We start from the raw sequence: 25,190 nt of genomic DNA, 5'->3' as shown, positions 1-25,190 counted from the left end.
CATCACCTGGAAAGCTGCAAGTGTTTATTCATAGGTTTAGGAAGGCCATTTTACTCTCAAGGATCCCAGCATGAATTAAAAAAAAATAAAAGAGAAACAGACCAGGAGTGTCTCTTCTTTCTGAATAATTCAGATAAAGAAGCAAGGATTTTCCTTTTTCAGAGGTTGACTCTTAACCATCTGGCTATATATTTCATAAGCAAGGACTATTTGTTTGACAAACTGTCTTAAAGAAATCAGGTACAGAACCTGAGGCAGGAATCAGAACCTCTCCCTTCTCCCTGTCCATATCAATGGTGGGAAGGGGTAGGACTACAGACAGCGATTTTTACTTACCTTACAACAAACGGATCACTGGAAAATGGGTCTGTGCTCCTACTTCTACTCCTGAATACAGGGTACAGCTCAAGGTTGAAACACAATGGAAACTAAGACTCTAAAGCACTTCAGCTGCTTTTGAAAAATGAGACTTTGGCCATTTTGTAAATTTTATCTTTTATCTTAAACATTTTGGTAATATAGATTAAAGTAGCAAGTTCTCTCTTTAAAAAAAAAGAACCTTCTTTGTTCAATATTTAACAGCATTTTATATTAAAATGTAATAAATGCCTATAAAAGGTCAAATTTTTAAGCCAAGCATATGAAATTTTAAGAAGTATACTAGTCCTTTTGAGCTACATTTAGTATTATACTGCCATTTAGCTAACAAGTTGATGTTATACCAACGTGCATTATAAATAAAGAAGCATACTGAACTTCCAATCATAGTATACTTCTTCCTCTGAATTGTACATTTTGGGGCCTATTATGGTAGTTTTCTCAGCAAGTAACAACAGAATGAGCTACAACTAATGCTCCTAAATCATTTACATATCCTATAACGGTCTTTTCTGCTTTTAGGGCTATTGTCCCTTCTCTTACCAAAGAGGATACTTAATACTCATTAAGACTCCAATGGGTGAGAAAGTAAGTTTACTTACTACTAAATAGAGTTTGACAACATAGCATCTGCACATTCATGCCTTTAGGATGTGCCCAGTCTTATCTGCAGAGCTTTGGGATCTTTTAGGGTATGTCTACATTGCAATTAAAAACCTGTGGCTGGCCCATTCCAGCTGACTTGGGCTTATGGGGCTTGGGCTCAGGGCTGATTAATTGTGGTGCAGACACTGGGGCTCAGGCTCTAATATGCTGTGAGAGTCCATCTACACTGTAATTAAACAGCCCCACAACCGCAGCTCTGTGAGCCCGCGTCAACTGGCCAGCTGTGGGCTTCAAACTGCAGCGTAGACATACCCATAGAAATCTAGTTTTTTTTTTTTTCCTCTCTCTCTCTCCTTTTCTTAAAATGGTTTGAAGAATTATAGGTTTGTTGTTTAGGAGTTTACTGTTACTTTTAGCACTAGTGCCCTACTGCACATTTAAGAGTGCCAGGTTAGTGCTGGCTTACCGTAAGTTTTCAAAGCTGGGCTGCAGCCTAAAAGTTTGAAAATGCAGAGACCATCTCAAAGAAGAAAAAGTTTAAGCTACGGCTGCTGCTCCTTGCCAATTCATTTAGTCTGCTAGTGAGTTCCTAGCTTCCCTAGCAAAACTCTTCTGCTACTGAATAATTAATCACCAGCTAAATAAAAGGCTTCCACTACCTTTTTTTTTTTTTTTTTTTTTTTTTTTTAAATGGAGATATCCTATCTCCTAGAACTGAAAGGGACCTTGAAAGGTCATCAAGTCCAGCCCCCTGCCTTCACTAGCAGGACCAAGTACTGATTTTGCCCCAGATCCCTAAGTGTCCCCCTCAAGGACTGAACTCACAACCCTGGGTTTAGCAGGTCAATACTCAAACCACTGAGCTATCCCTCCCCCCCATGCCTACCTCCCTGCCTCCCTCATAACTTTAATATTTCAAAAGTACTACTGCATACTAGGTTAAGTCAACATCCTTACCTCAGCAGTATTGGCATTAAGAAACAAAAATGTTTATTATGTCCAAGTATCAATGCTCTAGTGGCACACAATCACATTTTCATCTATTTTAATAATATGTATGCAAGGGGTCGTGTACACAGGAGCCAGCAAGGGAATGCTGCCCAGAAAGGACACAGTTAGAATTTATAGCATCACACTATGCTCAACAGTCTAATGTACATCATAAAGGACATGAGTGTGGAGAGAAGGGACAGGTGTTTCCTATAACTGAGGATAAATTGTGAGTCCATGGCTACAAACAGGAAATCAAGTCAATTGTGGGACTCTTTTTCCTACTGCAAAACCAAAACTGAAAAGAAAATAAATTGATGTAGCTGGAAACTGTGTGGCTGTTTTCTAAAAAACTTATTTTTAGGTTTCAGCCCTTGAAAATATTTATCCTTTTCCTCATTAAATTCATTGTCATTCTATTTTATTCAGGTTACTATAGCACCCCCATCACCATGGTATCCAAGCACTTTCCAGCAATGCATTAAGTGACATGAGTAGCACCTTCAAGTGTAAAGCAACAGAGAGTCCTGTGGCACCATAAAGACTAACAGATGTATTGGAGCATAAGCTTTTGTGGGTGAATATGCGTCTGACGAAGTGGGCATTCACCCACGAAAGCTTATGCTCCAATACATCTGTTAGTCTATAAGGTGCCACAGGACTCTCTGTTGCTTTTTACAGATCCAGACTAACACGGCTACCCCTCTGATACCTTCAAGTGTATTTCCGTCTCCACTTGTCTTGCAAGGTGGGAAATTGCACATGGATAAAAAAAATGTATGCCACCCATTTTTATTTATGAAGGGCAAGGTCAAAGAAATGTGCCTCATGCATGCATAAGTCAATTTAAGGAAAGGGTTAAACAAATCATTTCTGTAAAGTGAAAAAAAGGTTCACTGAAGTAACTTTCCCTTGAGTTACTTCATCCTGCTCCATATTCAGGAGTCAAAACTGTAACATCTTTAGAAGCACAAGGTATAAGGAACAAATACATACCTACCGGTCCATGGCAAGAGGTGCCTCCGGGGAAGTGTTAGTTTAAATTACCTCCACAAGAAATGCTGAAGGTTAGCAGAGAAGTTATTTTTGGAGATATATAAACAATAATGTAAAGATTTTTTTGTTTGTTTTATAGTGATCAAGTCAAGAACTTAAGAAGTGCCTGCACTGTAGCAGTGATTCTGTATGTTAACCATTCCTGACCTAATGCACCATTTGAGTGTAAGTCAGTTGCTTCAGTATGGACTGGTTTCAATGCTATATTTTTTTTTTCTTCAAGGAGGTGAGAGGACCAGTGCATTAATTCAGGGAACCACACAGTGTAAAATATTGATTTCATTCTTCACAGAACTTTCACAAAGAAAGAATAAGCTGCTTTCAAAACAATGAATAATAATTTGGAAAAACGAGACCAAGGAACCTGCCTCTCAACCTCTTGATCGATATTTCCTTCAACTATGACCTAAATAGACTGAATTTTTAAACAAAAAATAGTTGTTTTGGGTCAAACATTAAATTGTTAGTCTTATCAAAAACCTTTTAACTCTGTTTTTGCCACATTAGAATTTTTCAACTAAGCTAAAAATATTTAGTTTTGTAACTATACACATGATTTATTTTCTTGTTAGGAGCTTGAAACAAAGACACAGGCCATTTTATTTCAATGTCCTTGCTTTCTCCTCGGTGATAGGCAAGTGGTAAAATTTACTTCAAACAAAATTGTAGTGATCAAAAAAAGATAAGAAAGGAACTGTCACAGAAATGGAGCAGTACGCATTTATTGGAAAGGGGGTGAAACAAATCAACCTTTGACCAGAAAAAAATCACTTTTCGCCCAATAGAGATTCATATTAATTATCTCCAAGCAAGAGTGAAAAGATTAAGGTTTACAGAAACTAAAACATTTAAAACTAACCTGCAGACCACACAGTAATCTTGCAACAATTATATCTATTGGAAGGGGACAGGTTGAAGGTCGAAGAGATTGTATTAATATGGATACTGAGAGTAGGAGAGTATTTACTGATCATAATCCATTATTTTTGCTACTTTGCTGATGTGGAAGATTCACAACTGGTGTGACAACAGATCCTCAGATAATACTTGAATAGTTCCTTTTGCCTCTATAACTTTTCATGCATTCTTGAGTACTCTGTTATCTTGAAGGGTGAAAATCACATTAGATGTTCGGATCAGTTTACAAGAGAGTATTAATGAATAGTTTAATTGATAAAAAAGATACATACTGAAAGAAATGTCTCAATGTTCTCATGAACAAATGAAGCAATATCCTGCCAGTCCAGAATGTCACCCAGCCAGCTGTTCTGACGATTTATATGCAGCTTGTGTCCTTTGTGTCTTCCAGAATGCGTTACATTCTGAAAAATAAAGCAACAGATTTAAGATAGAAATTAAATCTTAGCAATTTACATAGAAAAGTAAGCTACTGGGACTTGATTTAGAGAGTGCATGTCCACTATGTGGCTTAGATCTATTTTCATTTGCACAAGACACTTCCAACTGCACTTTCACAAATATTTAAGTTTTTATATATTTGTTTTCCCTTATTAGCTGTTAAACATGTACCTTGAAAATCTAACCCAGAATGCTTTTTAATAATTAAAATAATCTGTTACATAAGTTTAAGAGGAACAGAGTTCCTCCTATGTGGAAAATGGGTTTAATTGGACTGATTCTCAGCAGCTTAGCGAGACCATCCTTTCCCCTGGAGTGCAATTCTTGTACTCCAGAATCTAAGCTTTCATCTAAAAACTGTATCAAGTCTCCAGCCCACGTGGTTGAGAAGAAAATCTTCAAAAGAACATAAGAATGGCCATACTGGGTCAGACCAAAGGTCCATCCAGCCCAGTATCCTATCTACCGACAGTGACAAATGCCAAGTGTCCCAGAGGGAGTGAACCTAACAGGTAATGATCAAGTGAGCTCTCTCCTGCCATCTATCTCCACTCTTTGACAAACAGAGGCTAGGGACACCATTCCTTACCCATTCTGGCGAATAGCCATTAATGGACTTAACCACCATGAATTTATCTAGTTCTCTTTTAAACCCGGTTATAGTCCTAGCCTTCACAACCTCCTCAGGCAAGGAGTTCCACGCGTTGACTGTGTGCTGTGTGAAGAAGAACTTCCTTTTATTCGTTTTAAACCTGCTGCCCATTAATTTCATTTGGTGACCCCTAGTTCTTATGTTATGGGAACAATAACTTTTCCTTATTCACTTTCTCCACACCACTCACGATTTTATACACCTCTATCATATCCCCCCTTAGTCTCCTCTTTTCCAAACTCAAAAGTCCTAGCCTCTTTAATCTCTCCTCATATGGGACCTGTTCCAACCCCCTAATCATTTTAGTTGCTCTTCTCTGAACTTTTTCTAATGTGAGTACACCTCTACCCCGATATAACACGACCCGATATAACATGAATTCAGATACAACGTGGTAAAGCAGTGCTCCGGGGGGGGGGGGGGGGGGGAGGAGGGAGAGACGGGGGCTGCACACTCTGGCAGATCAAAGCAAGTTCAATATAACGCGGTTTCACCTATAATGCAGTAAGATTTTTTGGCTCCCGAAGACAGCGTGATATCGGGGTAGAGGTGTATATCTTTTTTGAGATGAGGAAACCACATACAAAACATGAAGTAACTGACTGAAAACAGTAATATCTTCCAGAGGACAACCTCAAATTATTTGAGAAGTGTGAACTATACCCGCTTATCTCAACTAGATGTTATCTGTTAAAGCCTAGGTAGGATTCATTTTAGCTATTTTCTTGCTTGCTATGTTGCACATGAATATCTACACAATTCAATGCAAGCAGCATACTATTTTTTCCAATATAACCCTGGGTGGAAAATGCAAGTGCAAGCTTAAATAATTGACCATTCCTCCTGCCTTAGTTGGGGCATGCAATAAATTTGCATGCCTTAGTTTGGTTATGCAATAGATTCTAGGGCAATGGTTTTCAAACTTTTTCTGGCGACCCAGTGGAAGAAAATTGTTGATGCCCATGCCCCAATGGAGCTGGGGATGAGGGATTTGGGAGTGTGGGAGGGCTCAGGCACAGGGTTAGGGTGCGGGGGTGAGGGCTGCGGGGTGGGGCCGGGAATGAGGCATTCGGGGCGTAGGAGGGGGCTCTGGGTTTGAGGGGGGCTCAGAGAATTCGGGCGTGGGCTTACCTCCGGCGGGTCCCGGTCAGCGGCACAGCCGGGGTGCAGAGGCAGGCTTCACACCTGTCCTGGCACCGCAGACCGTGCCACGCCCCGGAAGTGGCCAGCAGCAGGTCCATCTCCTAGGCAGAGGCATGCAAACGGCTCTGCGTGGCTCTTGCCCGCAGGCACCGCCTCCCCAGCTCCCATTGCCCAGTTCCCAGCCAATGGGAGTGCGGAGCCGGTGCTCGGGCAGCACGTGGAGCCCCGTGCGGCCCCCCTTCCCCCGCCTAGGAGCCAGACCTGCTGCTGGCTGCTTCCGGGGTGCAGCGCGGTGTCGGAACAGGTAGGGACTAGCCTGCCTTAGCCAGGCAGCATCGCCGATGGGACTTCTAATGCCCCAGTCGGCGGTGCTGACCAGAGCCGCCACGACCCTTACAGTTTGAAAATCACTGTTCTAGGGCGTGTAGGGACTGATCCAATGACTGCTGAAATCAGTTGAGTGCTTCCCATAGTCTTTTGATTGTACTGAACTGGATCTTCAATTACCATCACTTCACAAAAATTAACTGTACACGTTGCAAATAGAGCATACTGCATTTTGCACGCCCAAATCCAATACAAATATTTGAAAATGCTGCTATTTATACAATTTGTATACTTATGTGCACAAATTTAGCAATTCCAGGGTGTATAGTTTGATATACATAATATTTATGGTATTAAGACCAAAGGAAACTGGTTCTGTAAGCAGTAGCTAGATGAACTCCTTACAGAAATTTTAATCCAGTTATGGAACTGCGTAATGTTAGGAACCTATGAATTGCCCTACTGGGTCACACCTGAGGTCTAGCTAATTTAGCATCCTGTCTCTGACAGTGGTCAGCACTTTCAGAGGAAGATGCAAGCACCCTGAATAGGACAATCAGCCTGCTATACTTAGTGTCATTTTAATCTAACAATTAGAGGCCACATTAAAACCTTCATCTAAATGTTCACTCCCTTTTTGAATTTTGCCAGGTTCTTGGCCTCAACGACATTCTGTGACAATGAGTTCAGTCTAATTACATGCGTGAAGTAGTATTTCCTTTTACTGGTTTTGAATTTACCACCTTTCACTGAATGTTTTCTTGTTGTTTGAGACAGACAGGGAGCCTCTGCCCCCTACCTTCTCTATATCACTTATTTTTTAACATGTCACCTCTTATTTATCTCCATTTTAAGGCGAACCATCCCAATCTTCTCAATCTGTTTTCATACAAGCTTTACAATCATTTATATTGACCTTCTCTGAACCCCCTCCAACCTTTTTTGATATGTAGTGACCACAAGTATTCCAAGTGAAGCGTCAGCACTGATTCATATAATGATATAATAATATTTTCTGTTATGTTTTCAATCCAGTAGCTTCAGTTTCCTAATATCTTATTTGCTTTTTGACTGTAGATGTACAAGAAGCAGAGGTCTTCCTTGAACTGTTCACAGTTACACATGGGTCTCTTTCTTGAGTTGATACAGTTAATTTAGAGCCCTGGAAGATGTAGGAGTAGTTTAATTTTTTTAATAATGTGCATTAATTTACTTTTACTAAAAAAATCAGTTTGCCATCTTGTTGCCCATTCACCTAATTTGGTTAGGTCTCTGAAATTCCTGAGAGTCCTCTCTGATCTTGACTAATCAAATTTTGCTATCTCCCTGCTCAGCCACCATTCCAAATCACAAAGTGTAGCGATGCAGTAGCAACATTATAGTTAAGGTTGCATCACAGTATCTGTTTAAAGGTCAAGCTTTCTAAATCCTCTAAAATGGACATGCTTAGTCAGATTCCATGAAGCCACTGTTATCTGTTGATGACACCCTTTAACCCCTTCCAGCATAACAATATCCCTGCCCATTCTCTCAGTAGCAAATAACATGTTGATGCCCTGAATGACTTATCTTCCAGACAGAAGAGAAATAATGGGGGAAGGGTGTGGAATGGAGGTGAAGAGGGGGTTATGGAGACATGCACACAAACTATGGCATGGAATGAGGGAGTAAAAGGCACACAGAACTCCTGGCATGGGAGAGATTGGAGGAATGGGATACACAGAACCCCTGCGATGGGGATATACAAGGTACCATTAATGGGGGAGAGGGAAGAGAGATTGAGAACAGGAATAGGGGAGCACACAGTATCCCTGCCACAGAGGGAGAATGGAGATGAACAAAGAACAACTAGTAGGGGGATATTTGGGATAGGAATAGGGTGCATACAGAGCCCTTGGCACTGGGGAGAATGAGGGATCCTGGTAAGAGAAAAGGGAAGAACATAGGGCCACAGAAACCTGACGGGGAGATTGGGGCACTGGCAAGGAGTCCCTGAAGCAGAGGAGGATGGCAAACAGAAGAATGCAAGGAGCCTTACTGCAAGCAATAAGCTCAGTCAACATACATTACGAAATGTGTAGCCCCCGAGTAATATTGTGATCCCAGGTATTAGTACTCTGTTTGTAATTCATTCCAACCAATCTGCCAGGCATAAATGCAGGCCTTACTGCTCTTTAAGAATCTGGATCATCCCTAGAGTCTCTTTAAAAATATATGTACATTTGTTTCCCTCCAATCCTCTGAAGCACTATGTGTTTTTAATGAAAGATTGCATATTTTTGTATACCATTTTATACTTAAGCTCTTTCAGAATACTTGGATGTACACCATGTGGGACTGGTGACTTACTGCTCTTTGAATCCATAATTTGTTCCTGTATCTCTTCTTATGGCACTTCAGTTACTAATAGTGCTTTATCTTTTTTACCAGATGAGCAGATACAGAATAGATATCCCTAACATCCCCTGGATTGAAGAGTGATGCAAAGAAATCACTTAGGAGTAGAAGGACATTGCTTAAAAACTAACTGCTTCCTTTAACCTCTGGTGATCCAGTCAACCCACTGATTCTCCCACAGGCTTTCTATTTCTGATCTGATTAAAGAATATCTTGTTTAATTTTTACTCCTTTAGCTCTTGGTTCTTCAAAATCCACTTTGGCCCTTACTGCCCTCTCCTATATTACTTGCTGTAATTTATGCTCCTGTTTATTGGCTTCGCTGGATTACTGTTTGGCTCAAATCGTCTCTTGAATCTTGCTATTTATCCAAATTGGTTTATTTCTTGCCTTCCTAGTCGGTTTCTCCGTGAGCAGTATGCATATCTTCTGAAACTCACTTACTGATTTTTTTTTTTTTTAAAGTAGCATTATGATGTGGAGCCAGTGAGGGTTAAGCAATCAGCAAGCTGGTTGACCTGAAAGCAACCCATAAGGACATATTAGAAGAGTATTGAAATGGTAAACAGGGCCATTCCTTGTAGATAATTATCAAAGCCATGTTAAGTACTAGAATCTGGACATGTAGGCCTGTATTGTTAGAGAATTAAGAATAGATACTAGTTAGCCTCAAAGTAGCACCCTGGAACCCCCATATTCACCGCTATCACATAATTGATATGTTTTGTATAAAGTACGTCTTGTGAGGTATCATTTTGTAAGTCTTGATTTGTTGACCAATATCCTGTTGGATTGTATGTAGAATTATGAGGTTCATATATGTTAGTGAAATATGTTGTGAAGTTGGGAACACCCACAACCAGCCTTTCAGTTACAACAAAGCAGTAGCCATCAATAGCCAGTAGTTAATAGCACAAACACGCAACCCACTATCACAGAGGCGGAGGAGACAATGTACACAATAGAGACTGCTTGACCAATGGGGACGCCTGACCCCCCACCCCCCAATGTCACAGCAAGGATCTTTCTAGCAGCTGGAAGAAGGTATAAAAAAAGAGAGACATTGGCATCATCACTTAGCTTCTCTTCCCCCTCATCTCAACACCTGGAAGCATGTGTGAAAGACAAAGATTTTGAACTGGAGAAGTTTGGTCTCAGGCTGGAATGAAGTGCCAGCCTGTGTACTGAGGAACTGTAACCTGCTAGTACCATCTGTCAGAGTGAGAAACACTGTTTGATTCAACTCTTGCTTAGACTTACAGTTTAGGATTTAGAATGCATGTTTACTTTTATTTTCATAAGGTAACTATCTGTGACCTTTATGGCTATCCCTTATCACTTAAAATTTCTCTAGTTAACCTGTTTTATATTTTACCTAAAACAGTGTGTTTTGGTTGAAGTGCTTGAGAAATCTCATCTCCGTTTACAGAGGTTAGTGTGTCTCCACTCCACATTGAGGGAGTAGCAAACTACTTAATGAACTTGCACTGCCCAAGGGAGCCTTGAGCAGCGTAAGACGATACAGTTCTGGAGTGTAGGGCTGGAGCTGGGGGGAAACTGGCTGAAGCCTCTCTATTGTTGGCTCAGGAGTGGCTGAGACATCATTAATGTAACTCAGATGGGTGTGTTACCTATTCTTCATCCAAGAAATGCCTGCGGTGATCATTTGCTATCAATAGGCTTATCCACTGAACTTAAGCTATAATTTAAATAAAGTTCCGGGCCTGATCCTTGCTATCTCAGATCTGCTTAAACTTTGACAGGGAAAGTCTAAGCCTGAAAGACTGAGGTCTCCAGGTCTACTCTGGATTAACCTTGCAATTTCTCATAGTAGAGTTTGAACAAACTCTGCACAGACTGCCTATTGCACTATAACGGGGGTGGGCAAACTATGGCCCACAAGTCACATCTGGCCCATCAGACCTTTTAATCTGGCCCTCAAGCTCCCGCCGGGGAGCAGGAACAGAGGCTTGCCCTGCTCTGCACAGGCATTGGGTCCACGCAGCTCCCGGAAGCAGTGGCAAGTCCACCCCTACGGATCCTACCCATAGAGGCAGCCAGGGGGCACCATACGTTGCCCCTGCCCCAAGTGATGGCTCTGCAGCTCCCATTGGCCAGCAACCATGGCCAATGGGAGCTGCAGGGATGGCACCTGTGGACAGGGCAGCGTGCAGAGCCATCTGGTTGGCGCCGCACTTCCACATAGGAGCCGGAGTGGGGACATGCCCCTGCTTCTAGGAGCTGCTTGAGGTAAACGCTGCCCGGAGCCTGCATCCCTGACCTCCTCCCTTGCCCTAACCCCCTGCCCCAGCCTCATCCCCCTCCCACCCTCTGAAACCCTCGGTCCCAGCCCAGAGCACCCTCCTGCACCCCAAAGCCCTCATCCCCAGCCCCACACCAGAACCCTCACCCCAACTCCCTGCCCCAGCCTGGAGCCCCCTCCCACAACCTGAACTCCTCATTTCTGGCCACACCCTGGAACCCATACCCCCAGCCCAGAGCCCATCCCCCTCGCACACCCCAATCCCCTGTCCCAATCCCCCTACCACCCTCCAAACCCCTGGGTTCCGGCCCAGAGCACCCTCCCACACCCTGAACTTATTTCTGGCCCCACCCCAGAGCCCTCACCCCCAGCCGGAGCCCTCACCCCCTCCTGCACTTCAACCCCCCAATATTGTGAGCATTCACAGTCCGCCATACCCAGATGTGCCCTCAGGCCAAAATGTTGGCCCACCCCGGACTATAACCTTTTAAATTAATTCCAGAAGTATTTTACTAATCAGTAGCCTCACCATCTCTGCCATGAAACAGACCTAAGAACTTTATTCACATCTGTATGTATAATTCTCTCTCTTTCTTTTATTTTTTTATTAAAAAATCTTAGATTTAGTTAATAAGAATTGGCTGTAAGTGCGTATTTGGGTGAGATCTGAAATATTCACTTATGTGGTGGGTAATGTGTCCAATCTCTTGGGATTGGTAGAATTTTATACATCATGATTAAGGTTCTTAGGCTTGGCTCTCTGGATGGGAGCCAAAGGCTGGATTGCTTAAAGGGAACTATATTTTGGCTTCTTGGTAACCAATAAGGTATTAAGGAAGCGGTTTGGTTACTAGCTTGGTGAAATCTAATTTACTCCTGAGGGCATTCTACGCCAAAAAAATTAAAAATCCTGCAAGTTTTGTTTGTCAATAAATAAATGCAGAGGCTGCAGCATGGCAGTGGGGAGCACAGGCCACTGGCAGGTGGGAGATCACCCTATACCCCCCCACACTCCAGGGACACAGACTCAGCGGTCAGGCTGCACCTGACTGACACAGCACAAGGCCTGGGCCTGCCCCAGAAACACCCTGGGGCCCTGCCCCTCTGCGCCAGGTAGGCTCAACCAGGCAAGATCCAAGTGTGGAGGGTCTCGGGGGGGGGGAGGGTTAGGGGGGAGGGGAATCCAAGTGTGGGGTGAGAGGATTCTGTGTGGGATAGTCTGGGTGCTGACAGCTCAGTGGGGGGGATCTGGATGCACAGAGGCTGGTTGTGGGGGGGGTTCCCAATTGCAGGGGCAATGGGACTCTGCAAGGGCTCCAGGGGAAGGTGGTTGGGGCTCAGCGAGGGAGTCTGGGTACTGGGGCACTGGGTGCAGCTAGGTGGGGGGGTGTCAAGTGGCATGCGGGTCTGGATGTGGAGGCTCCGGGTGGTGCAGGAGGTGGGGCATCAGAGTGGGGTTTGAGAGCAGGGAGTTCAGTGGGGGGTGGTCTGAGGGTGGGGGTCCGGAGGCATGAGATCTGGGTGCCAGGGGCTCCAGATGCGGGGGTTGAGGTTCAGTGGGGTTAGGGTATGAAGAGCTTGGGGGGTTCTGGATGTACCGGGTGAGGCTTGGCGGGAAGTCCAGATGCAGTGGTTGGGGGAGCAGCTCCCTGTACAGTGACCCCTCCCCACACAGCTGAGGAGCGATGGAGGCAGGAAGCAGGAGAGGATGCTGAGCTTCCTGCAGCTGGGGGAGGTTTCTGGGGGTGGGTCTGACATAGCCACAGCCACTCCTAGCAGGGAAAGAGGAAGTCCCATCCTCTCCTGCCTCCAGCCCAACTGGGACTAGCAGCTGATCCCAGCTCAGGGTAGGAGCTGCTGACTGAGGTGTCCCCAGCCCTATGGTGATTTACCTCTCCACCGGCTGCTCTGGGTGCCTGAAACGATGTACCTGAGCTGCTAGGGAATAGTGTGTGACTGCTCTTGCAGCTTCCCTTTGCTTCCCTGTCAGAAAGTCATTTTTTGGCAGGGAAGCAAGGAAATTCACAGGGTACATGAATTCTGCACACATGCAGTGATGCAGAATTCCCCCAGGAGTATCCAATTATAGAATAAACCACCAGTTTTGAGGGATTGTCTGCCCTATTCTTTGCAAATTTCCCCAATTGAGCATTCTCAGTATAGCCCCTCCAGCAACCACAGTCACAAGCATCCATACCAGTTTCCACCTCTAAAGGACTTCACTTCCTTTACTTTTGATTTTAGGACATTTTTTACAAGCCTTCTCATTTTACTGAAGTCTCCCCTCTCTCATGTTTAGAGCATCTTACTTGCTGGTACCTTACTTACACAGCCATATTACCTCTCACTACATCACCTTGTCAAGAAAAGTAGCCTTGATTTTCTTTTTCATTTTGACAGTTACACTAAGATAATATTGTTACCAGAAATACAGAGAGCTTCTTGGTAAGTTACAAACATTTTAAGGGTGTTTTGTTATAAATAAAAGGTTCTTGACACTGGTGTCTCATAGAACACAGAGTGAACTTAATTTCATGTACAATCAATACAGTTTTTACTTAAAACAAAATAAGGGAAGTAAAGAAAAACCATTAGACAATGTTATGATTTTTTGTATGTTTAAATTACACACATTTAAAAATTACACTAACTTAGTAAAAAATTGCTCTTAATTTTGTTCTCTCTAGAGCCTCCCATAATATGAATGCTAACACATACTTTGAATCTGAATTGTTTAAGAAACACAGTGAAAATACACTAAACTAAAAGTGCATTTTCACAAATTCAAATGAATATTTAATTCTGAAGTTGCAGAAACATACATACAAATAGCTTTCATTTTACTTACAAGGAATAAATATTCAGTGCAAAGGTCTGACATACTGGAACACACACATACTAAGCATACATTAAATAGCACATATAAAGATGCACGTAACTACGTATATGCAAAGAGGCAGAATTCTGGATGAACTGGAAACCTAATTCTAGAGTGACCTGACTTGTGCATTTGAAGTCTTAACTAACACTTCATTAATTTCTTTCACTAAACATTACAAGCTTTTAAAAACCTCTCTTTTTTAGAAAGTATGTTTTTAAAATTTATCTAGAATCAGTAAAAAATAAAAAGTGATTCGTATAACAGGTATCAGTTACTCACCTTCACAAACCAAGAGTGATAAAGTCTGTCCCAGAGCTCTAGCACTTGCTTTTCAATCACAGCAGTGTTGTTCACTTTCTCTCCTAATATCTTATGGAGCTAGAATATACAGAAATTGTGTTTATTATGTAAAACAACTTGAAACTAGCAGCTATGGCTGAGCTCAAAGGCAGAACATCTACATTAGATTTTCACTGAAGGCTTGGCTCAGGTCCAAAAAATATCAAAAAAGTCAACAGTGTCTACAGGTATACAATATGCATTTCAGAAACTGTGGCTGACAGCACATAACATCTTACCTGAAACAAGCAATTTTGCCACATTAAATGGAAACAGAGATGAGACTCCTCCCCAATGAAACACTAAGCACAAAGATCTGTCAGATCCTTGTATACAGTAAATATACTCAAAGAAATTTGAGAGGTGTGCTAGATGTCAAAATGCTTATGTGAGGACAATGTAAGATCCTGCCATCCACCCAAGGAACACTGAACTCCCAATCTACAATTTACTCTGTACTTTAGAGGATGGAACTTCAGAAGTTCATAGGTTGGCTAAAAATGGTCATTTGAAACCATCTGAAAAATGCTTAACTGAGGGCAGTTTCTGAAACAAATTACATTTTCTACAGAGTATTCACATGGATAGTCACAAGGGAGATGGACAGATCCTTCATTTTCAAGCTCTTAAAAGCACTTTCCAGCAGCCACGGGGAACAAGACTATTAAAATCATTCCCAAATATAGGCTTTACTCTGCTAAACAGCAGATTAGAATGAATAAATCTTCAGCGAAACAACACTTAAAGGTAACTAAAGCAACCCAAGAGATACCATTTGACATTACAAGAAGGAAAAAATGTACAGATCATTCTCTTATTTTGGAAAAGAAAAAAAAGCAAAACACTAAAACTAATAAAAAAAATATTAAGAAGATGTTCTTACCTTGTGTGTAATCCATTCTCGGCCATACTGATACACATTATTAGCAGCCGAATTGAGAGCTTTTTGAATGACCTGAGCTTCAGGGAGCCAGCTGATATTTTTAAGGAAGGAAAGTATAAATAAAATTATCTCCAATACTTCTGAACTATTTCATTACAGTGCCTGAAACTCTAAAAGTAACAAAAAAGGTTTCCAACCAACTAACAGCACCTATAGTTTAAATATATACCAACTAACACTTTTGTTAAAACTAGAATACTTCCTCTTTCAATGACAGGATGAAGACTTTTTAACATACAAAGCGTAACTCAGCAAGTAGAATACAGATTACTACATTTACATTTCACTCTAAGGCGGATTAGGAAAAGTTCTTGAATCTTACTAAATTTAACTTTAGAGATCTTGTCCATCTGTATGTATGCTATAATTGGTTAGCCACTTGTGGGATTCTTAGAGCTGCTGCTTTGTCAGAAATATAATTTGGAAACCTTATCTTTCAAATTCGTATAGTTGCAAAGATAACCTTTTGAATATGAATGGACTGTAAACTGATAAGAGTGTGGTCTTCCTGAACTTACAGACAGCCTAGAAATACAGAGCGATGTAAATCATCCAATGCTGAAATCCTATTCCCAGTCAAGATGTGTGCTGGGGACTTTTTCCAGTACTGGGGAAGAATCTTCCCTTTCCCACCCTCAGGTCACTCTGAAGGAATGGAGCCACTCTATGGGCATCTATACAGCAATTAAACACCCGCAACTAGCCTCCATCTGCTGTCAAATTGCTGTGCAGACATTGAGGCTCGGGCTGGAGCCCAGGCTCCAGGCAGAGTCCAAAGTATCTACACACAATTTTTAGCCCTGCGAGCCCTAGTCAGCCTACCAGGGCCAGCCATGGACATGCAGCGGGCTTTTATTCCAGTGTAGACATACCCCCTGTCCTGTGGCCAGTATTCAAGCCACAGTGCACCAGGGATATGTATCTCCTACATCAGCTCTGCAAATCTTGCCCCATTAGTGCAGAATAGAACCACACAGTTCTCCATATATCAGGGGGTAGCCGTGTTAGTCTGTATCTACAAAAACAACAAGGAGTCTGGTGGCACCTTAAAGACTAACAGATTTATTTGGGTATAAGCTTTCGTGAGTAAAAACCTCACTTCTTCGGATGCATAGAGTGAAAGTTACAGATGCAGGCATTATATACTGACACATGGAGAGCAGGGAGTTACTTCGCAAGTGGAGAACCAGTGTTGACCGGGCCAATTCAATCAGGGTGGATGTCAGATACAGACAGACATCATCTTCCTCTCCAAATGCAAACAGATGGACATCATACCAAAAGGACTGAAGGTAAAAAATCCATTGCATACTACACTGACTATGGTGAGAGACTGTGCCACACACTCTCAAAGAAACTGAGGAACCACCTGATCAGCATCCTGTACAGCAGACAGGAGAAGATCAAGAATGAGCTCTCAGAACTGGAGACTCTCATACAATCCCAACCTTCCACACAAACTTCCACGTGGCTGGACTTTACAAAAACGAGACAAGCCATTTACAATGCACACTTCACTTCTCTACAGAGGAAAAAGGACAGTAAGCTATCTAAACTCCTACCTGCCACAGGGGGCTACAACAGTGGTACCCTCAACTCATCTAACAACATTGTCAATCTTTCCAACCACACACTTAACCCAGCAGAAGAGTCTGTCCCATCTCGGGGACTCTCTTTCTGTCCCACCATCCCCACGAACATGATACAGTTCTGCGGTGATCTGGAAGCCTACTTTCGTCGTCTCCGACTCAAGGAATATTTTCAACGCACCACTGAACAGTGCACTGACCCACAGGAACCCTCCTACCAACACTACAAGCAGAAGAACTCTGCGTGGACTCCTCCTGACGGTCGAAATGACAGACTGAACCTCTACATAGAGTGTTTCCGCAGACATGCACAGGCTGAAATTGTGGACAAACAACATCACTTGTCCCATAACCTCAGCCGTACAGAACGCAATGCCATCCACAGCCTCAGAAACAACTCTGACATTATCATCAAAGGGGCTGACAAAGGAGGTGCTGTAGTCATAATGAACAGGTCAGATTATGAACAGGAGGCTGCCAGGCAACTCTCCAAGACCACATTCTACAGGCCACTATCCTCTGATCCCACTGAGGAATACCAAAAGAAACTACACCATCTGCTCAAGAAATTCCCAGCTACAGTACGGGAACAAATCTACATGGACACACCCCCAGAACCCCGACCAGGGGTATTCTATCTGCTACCCAAGATCCATAAACCCGGAAACCCTGGACGCCCCATCATCTCAGGCATTGGCACTCTGACAGCAGGATTATCTGGCTATTTGGACTCTCTCCTCAGACCCTATGCTACCAGCACTCCCAGCTATCTTCGAGACACCACTGACTTCCTGAGGAAACTACAATGCATTGATGTTCTTCCTGAAAACACCATCCTGGCCACCATGGATGTAGAAGCACTTTATACCAATATTCCACATGAGGATGGACTACAAGCTGTCAGGAACAGTATCCCTGATGAGGCCACAGCAAGCCTGGTGGCTGAGCTTTGTGACTTTGTCCTCACCCACAACCACAACAACTTCAGATTTGGGGACAACTTATACCTTCAAGTCAGTGGCACTGCTATGGGTACCCGCATGGCCCCACAGTATGCCAACATTTTTATGGCTGACTTAGAACAACGCTTCCTCAGCTCTCGTCCCCTAGTGCCCCTCCTCTACTTGCGCTACATTGATGACATCTTCATCATATGGACCCACGGAAAGGAGGCCCTTGAAGAATTCCACCTGGACTTCAACAATTTCCACCCCACTATCAACCTCAGCCTGGACCAGTCCACACAAGAGATCCACTTCCTGGACACTACAATACAAATAAGTGATGGTCACATAAACACCACCCTATACCGGAAACCTACTGACCGCTATACGTACCTACATGCCTCCAGCTTCCATCCAAGACACATCACACGATCCATTGTCTACAGACAAGCCCTAAGATACAACTGAATTTGCTCCAACCCCTCAGACAGAGACAAACACCTACAAGATCTTTATCAAGCATTCGTAAAACTACAATACCCACCTGGGGAAGTGAGGAAACAGATTAACAGAGCAAGACGGGTACCCAGAAATCACCTACTACAGGACAGGCCCAACAAGGACAATAACAGAACACCACTGGCCATCACATATAGCCCCCAGCTAAAACCTCTCCAGCGCATTATCCACGATCTACAACCTATCCTGGAAAATGATCACTCACTCTCACAGACCTTGGGAGGCAGGCCAGTACTCGCTTACAGACAACCCCCCAACCTGAAGCAAATACTCACCAGCAACTACACACCACACCACAGAAACACCAACCCAGGAACCTATCCCTGTAGCAAACCTCGTTGCCTACTCTGTCCCCATATCTACTCTGGCAACAGCAGAGGACCCAACCACATCAGCCACACCATCAAGGGCTCATTCACCTGCACATCCACTAATGTCATATATGCCATCATGTGCCAGCAATGCCCCTCTGCCATGTACATTGGCCAAACCAGACAGTCCCTCCGCAAAAGAATAAATGGACACAAATCGGACATCAGGAATGGTAACATACATAAGCCAGTAAGTGAACACTTCAATCTCCCTGGTCATTCTATTACAGATTTAAAAGTCACTATCATTGAACAAAAAAAACTTCAGAAACAGACTTCAAAGAGAAACAGCAGAACTAAAATTCATTTGCAAATTCACCACCATTAATCTGGGCTTGAATAGGGACTGGCTGGCTCATTACAGAAGCAGCTTTTCCTCTCCTGGAATTGACACCTCCTCATCTATTATTGGGAGTGGACTACATCCACCGTGATTAAATTGGCCCTGTCAACACTGACAGGTTCTCCACTTGTGAAGTAACTCCCTGCTCTCCATGTGTCAGTATATAATGCCTGCATCTGTAACTTTCACTCTATGCATCCGAAGAAGTGAGGTTTTTACTCACGAAAGCTTATGCCCAAATAAATCTGTTAGTCTTTAAGGTGCCACCAGACTCCTTGTTGTTTTTACAGTTCTCCATAGATGCTGGGCGGAGAAGTGTTTGGGCCAAAAAGAGGTGTGAATTGCCTTCATTCATCTCAATGAGCTATTAACTGTGATGTTTCTGTCAGAGTTTGACCCCTCAAAAATCCTATACATCTGAAGCTTCCAAGAAATTTTAACCATCTCTCTCTTGCCCAATTTGAAACTTATGTACACTTCAAGCTCTGAAAGCAAGTAGGGTAAGTCTTTTGGTAAGAGCCTGCTGGATAATTTGACAAGGCTTCAATCGATTTGTACTAAACTTTGAAATCACGTAAAATGCGATCTTCTACTCAAAAAATCCTGATAAACAAGTACTCTGATTGAAACTGTGATATCTAGCGATTCTACTATTTTTCAAACATTTTTATTCCTTGAGTAATCTAGTTGGTCACAACAACTGCCAGTTTTTATTAGTCTTATTTTTGTCACATTTCTACTAGGGCTGTTGATTAATTGCAGTTAACTCACACGATTAACTCAAAAATTAATACGCAGTTTTAATCGCACTGTTAAATAATAGAATGCCAAATGAAATTTATTTTCATATATATAAATTTCAATACAGCATACAATACAAAGGGTATATTATTTATTACAAATATTTGCACTGTAAAAATGATAAATAAAAGAAAAGTATTTTACAATTCACCTCATACAAGTACTGCAGTGCAATCTTTGTCGTGAAAGTGCAACTTACAAATATTAGATTTTTTTTTTGTTACATAACTGCACTTAAAAACAAAACAATATAAAACTTTAGAGCCTACAAGTCCACTCAGTCCTTACTTCTTGTTCAGCCAATTGCTAAGAGAAACAAGTTTGTTTACATTTACAGGACATAATGCTGCCCTCTTATTTACAATGTCACCAGAAAGCGAGAACAGGAGTTCACATGGCACTTTTGTAGCCGACATTGCAAGGTATTTACTTGCCAGATATGCTAAACATTCATATGCCCCTTCATGCTTTGGCCACCATTCCAGAGGAAATGCTTCCATATTGATGATGTTCGTTAAAAAAAATAATGCGTTAATTAAATTTTTACTGAACTCCTTGGGAGAGAATAGTATGTCCCCTGCTCTGTTTTACTTGCATTCAGCCATATATTTCATGTTATAGCAGTCTCGGATGATGATCCAGCACATGTTCCTTTTAAGAACACTTTCCCTGCAGATCTGACAAAACACAAAGAAGGTACCAATGTGAGATTTCTACAGATAGCTACAGCACTTGACCCAAGGTTTAAGAATGTGAAGTACTTTCCAAAATCTGAGGGACCAGGAGTGGAGTAGGCTTTCAGAAATCTTAAAAGAGCAACACTCCGACGTGGTAACTACAGAAGCTGAACCACCAAAAAAGAAAATCAACCTTCTGCTGGTGGCATCTAACTCAGACGATGAAAATGAACATGTGTCGGTCTGCACTGCTTTGGATTGTTATCGAGCAGAACCTGTCATCAGCATGGACGCACGTTCTCTGGAATGGTGGTTGAAGCATGAAAGGACATATGAATCTTTAGCGCATCTGGCACGTAAATATCTTGCGACACTGGCTACAAACAGTGCCATGAGAACACCTGTTCTCATTTTCAGGTGACATTGTAAACAAAAAGCGGATAGCATTATCTCCTGCAAATGTAAACAATCTTGTCTGTCTGAGCCATTGGCTGAACAAGAAGTAGGACTGAGTGGACTTGCAGGCTCTAAAATTTTATATTGTTTTATCTTTGAATGCAGGTTTTTTGTACATAATTCTACATTTGTAAGTTCAACGTTCGTGATAAAGAGATTGCACTACAGTACTTGTATTAGGTGAATTGAAAAATGCTATTTATTTTGTGTTTTTACAGTGCAAACATTTATCAAAAATATAAAGTGAGCACTGTACACTTTGTATTCTGTGTTGTAATTGAAATCAATATATTTGAAAATGTAGAAAACATCCAAAATATTTAAATAAATGGTATTCTATTATTTTTTAATCGCATGATTAATCGCAATTAATTTTTTTAATCGCTTGAGAGCCCTAATTTCTACCTTCTTTGCAGAATGCAAGGGCTGAATCACACAATAGCTGCTAACAAGGAACTTGTTTGTCTAAATGGGGTAATGTGCTATACGGGGGTATGATTTCTAAATACAGCTATGTGTTGCAAATTAACTGGTCTATGTAGACCCTGCTGGTGCACTTTAACATACTATGTTAAATAATACTACATTAAAGCGCACTAGGGAACCTTTAGTGCACGACAGCAGGGTCTACACCAGTGAGACTTAGACATCAGTGGTTCAGGAGCCAAATTAGTGATCAACATTACTGTGGCTCTTTTGGGTAGTGTGAATACTATAGTAAATGAAACTAATGTACTATATATTCATATTTAAACAGTTTAACAGGGAAATATTTAATTTTATACACATTCTCACAGCAAAATGATTAATTATTATTTTATCAACTATAACTGGTTAACATAGTAAAAGCATCCTGATTGGTTAATAATTGAAATTACAGTGTTTTAGTATCATGTGCTGCAAAGAGCCACAGGAGACACATTTAAAGAGCAACTTTTTTGAATATCACTGGTCTATACAAATTGGTGATTAAAAAAAGTCTAACCAACATTCACTTGTTTAAATCAGCATAAAAGCAAGGGTGAAAAATACCTCTAACTATATCACCTGAAAAATCACTCCTCAGATTGATCTTTTCTACCTCTGCTATTCACACAATCCACTGTGAGCACTCCCTTCACACATTGATTGATTCCCTCCCTCTCCCCTTAACTACCCCTTTTCATCTCTCTCTCCACTGATTTTCCCTTCATTTCCCTTCCACCATTTCCCTTCCGATTTGTTCTCCTTATCACGCATACTATTCCCTCCAATCTTCCCACTACCTCTTTCATGCTTGCATACTTTTCATTTACATGTAGATACATGCTCCTCCCTCTTCTACTTATTCTCACTTATAATTCCCCCCAAAAAGGAGTTTTCCAGACCAATTATGTTCCTAATCCATTGCGAAAGAGCAATTTTACTATTCCCTCAAGAGAGTTTCCCAGCCAACACCCTATCCTTAAAGGGGCTAACTCTATCGTCATTCCCTCAATCCTGTAAAGGAGCTTTCCAGCTTTCTGGTCCAGACTATGTGGCTACTGCCCCTTTGCCCTCCTACACTACAGTCTGGGGAGACAAGCTCCTTCAAAACAGCTACCAGGAAGGAAGTTACACAACTCTCTGCCATCACTGGTCCACAATTAAACCACTAGGCTCAGCTCCCATCTACCCTTTCAGCTCCAGGAGAGATCACTACTCCAAGGGATGGCCTGGAAGGCAGCTTAGCACAGATTTGCGGGAAGGGAAGCAGCAGCATTCATGCATGTGCCTGAAATAGTCACCCTCATTTCTTAACACACGGGAGTCTTCTTTTAAAATATAAAAACTGTAGATAAGAGCACCTTGAAACTTGTTTATCTACTCTAATCTCTTAATTTCAGCATTCTTACTTTGCCCACTCTGGGTGATTGGCTACAGTCTCATTGATCAAGCTGCTTGTGACTTGAATCAAGTGAACGCTCTCTTGATGTACCTGAGTTAAATACAGACAAAAGAAAGAATATGAAGTGTTATGTAATACAAACTAGCACCCTCCCTAAATTAACAGAACAAGATATTTAAATCTAAATTTTCAAGAGTTATTGGTGATTTCTGGTGCTCAACTTGTGAAAAAGCAGGCCCTTAAAATATTTCAAGGCAGAAAGATATTCAGCACTTTTTCAAAGTGGGGTTCCCTTAAGAAAAATTCTGCAGGGCACATGAATTCTGCACATGAGCAGTGGCTCCGAATTTCCCCGGAGGTAAAAAAAGTTCACCTTAAATGAGTGACCTCTATTGGGAAGAAAAAGTAGCTGCATAGTGAAAATCAGTTTGAGAAAATCTGATCTTTAGAATGTGGTGTCATGAAATCAAAACTGACAGTTACATATGGGCATGTGTGCCTACACACCTCACAAATATTTACAAGTGTGAGATGCAGACATTCTTGTATAGAAATGTATGTTTCTCTCTTACTTCCACAGATTTATGCCGAAAACAATCTTCAATGCATTTGAATATCATTCTTCCGATAAAACAATTGGTAAATAGTTTCACAATATTAATATTCTACTGCAATAATTTACACCGGCATAACACTGATGCTAAGGAATCTGAGGTGTTCTCCCTTACTCACTGAAACTGAGCAGCTATAATAGGTTGCAAAATAATTCTAGTACTAGTACTGTAAAATTATCATATGTCTCAATTCTACTTCACAATTTACTAGGGTAATACTTTGCATATACAAATATTTTTTCTTCATCTATACATAGTATTAACAGGATCGATTGAAGAACATTTGATTACTAAATATTTGTTAAAAGCATTTCTGCTTTATAGTGCAGCACAAACATCAGTAACATTTTCATTTAAAGAAGGGATTAAAAGAACAACTTTGATTATAATTCTTGGTGCACTGTACCTTTGCCGTAAGGAGAAGGGCTAGCAGAAGGGTTCCTATCACTAGCAAAAATATTATGAAAATGCTAATTATTTTATCAAGCATTTTCTCCAACCACACGATCATCTGTGCAGAAAAAAGAAAAACAAATCATGACATATAAAAAAAATCTGTTTTTTATTCAAATGATACTGGCCCGTCTGACAATTCTGGATTTCAACAGGAGTTTTCTTTACACAAAGACTGCAAGATCAGACCCTAAGCAAGTACTATTTACGCCTAAGCTTAGATATGAAAAATTAATAAGCAATGTTTAGCATGACAACTAAGGAAAATGTTACAATGCAAGTGATTTTGCAAATTAAATTTAAACAATAATGTGAATCACATAGCAAGCTCTCAACAAAGCAATCAGTAATTTAACATCATTTTGTTATCAGACCCCAAAAAGCTAGCACTCATTTTACTTCTGAGCTTACATTCTGGATTAATTTCTTGTCTTCAAGCAACAGAGAAATTTATGGTCACTATCATCTGCACAAAACTTGGGAAGTTACCAGTATGGATTATACAACCATAATTTGCAAACTCAGACGGCTGAAGTTAATCACTTAAATCTCTAATGAGATATCTACATAAGTGGCCTGATTTTTAATGCTGCTAAGAAGACCTCAAGCCTTATTTGAATTCAGTGCAGATGGCAACACACACACACCACAACTAACCAGTAATCACACCACTTCAGATTCATGAAGTTTTGTTGGTGTCATTCAGGAGGGAAAAATCTTAACTACATGGCTGTGTGGAGAGCACTCTAGAAAAGAGTAAACTGCACTTAATCTAATATTAAAGTGGCCTGATTAAATAAAGATCTCACAACCTCATTGTGGGCAAATCTATTTTTTCCAGCTTTTGTAGCTCAAAAGTCAGAAAAAGCACTCGAGTAAAAAAAAAAAAAAAAAAAAAAAACCACTAGCAGGGGAAATCTAGCTGTGCTCTAAAATTTTACTTTAAAACAGAACTGAGTTCAAAGGCAATATGCAGAAGGTTCAATATTTCCTAATGAGAAATGGCTATACATTTAGTGGATGTGCTGATAATTTTAGTTACTATTCTTTTCCTCGGTGTCATGTAATGTCAAAAGTTAAAGTAATAGGAGCTCTTTCTCTATTACTGATCCCTATCCCTGTATGAAGTTGGTTTATTGATCCATTACTTATTGTTATAGTTTTTAAATCTCTAATTATATCTGGAACATCACTGGGGCATCTGAACACCTAATATATATGA

At 41.4% G+C, this 25,190-nt stretch overlaps 1 protein-coding gene across 2 annotated transcripts in view; it reads right to left on the bottom strand.

Annotated features, from left to right (window-relative positions):
* TMEM245 (transmembrane protein 245) overlaps positions 1 to 25,190 on the bottom strand; it is a 138,304-nt gene that overhangs the window by 57,891 nt on the left and 55,223 nt on the right. For both annotated transcript variants that reach the window (XM_054018802.1, XM_054018803.1), the window contains 5 exons: positions 23,922 to 24,026; positions 22,909 to 22,991; positions 15,275 to 15,365; positions 14,332 to 14,430; positions 4,221 to 4,352 (listed from right to left, as the gene is read on the bottom strand). In XM_054018802.1, coding sequence (XP_053874777.1) covers positions 4,221 to 4,352; positions 14,332 to 14,430; positions 15,275 to 15,365; positions 22,909 to 22,991; positions 23,922 to 24,026 — 510 coding nt within the window. The remainder of the gene's footprint in view (positions 1 to 4,220; positions 4,353 to 14,331; positions 14,431 to 15,274; positions 15,366 to 22,908; positions 22,992 to 23,921; positions 24,027 to 25,190) is intronic.

The sequence above is a fragment of the Malaclemys terrapin genome, chromosome 2 (genome assembly GCF_027887155.1).
Source record: "Malaclemys terrapin pileata isolate rMalTer1 chromosome 2, rMalTer1.hap1, whole genome shotgun sequence".
NCBI classification, from domain to species: domain Eukaryota; kingdom Metazoa; phylum Chordata; order Testudines; family Emydidae; genus Malaclemys; species Malaclemys terrapin.
This window is presented reverse-complemented; position numbering and strand designations above follow the sequence as displayed.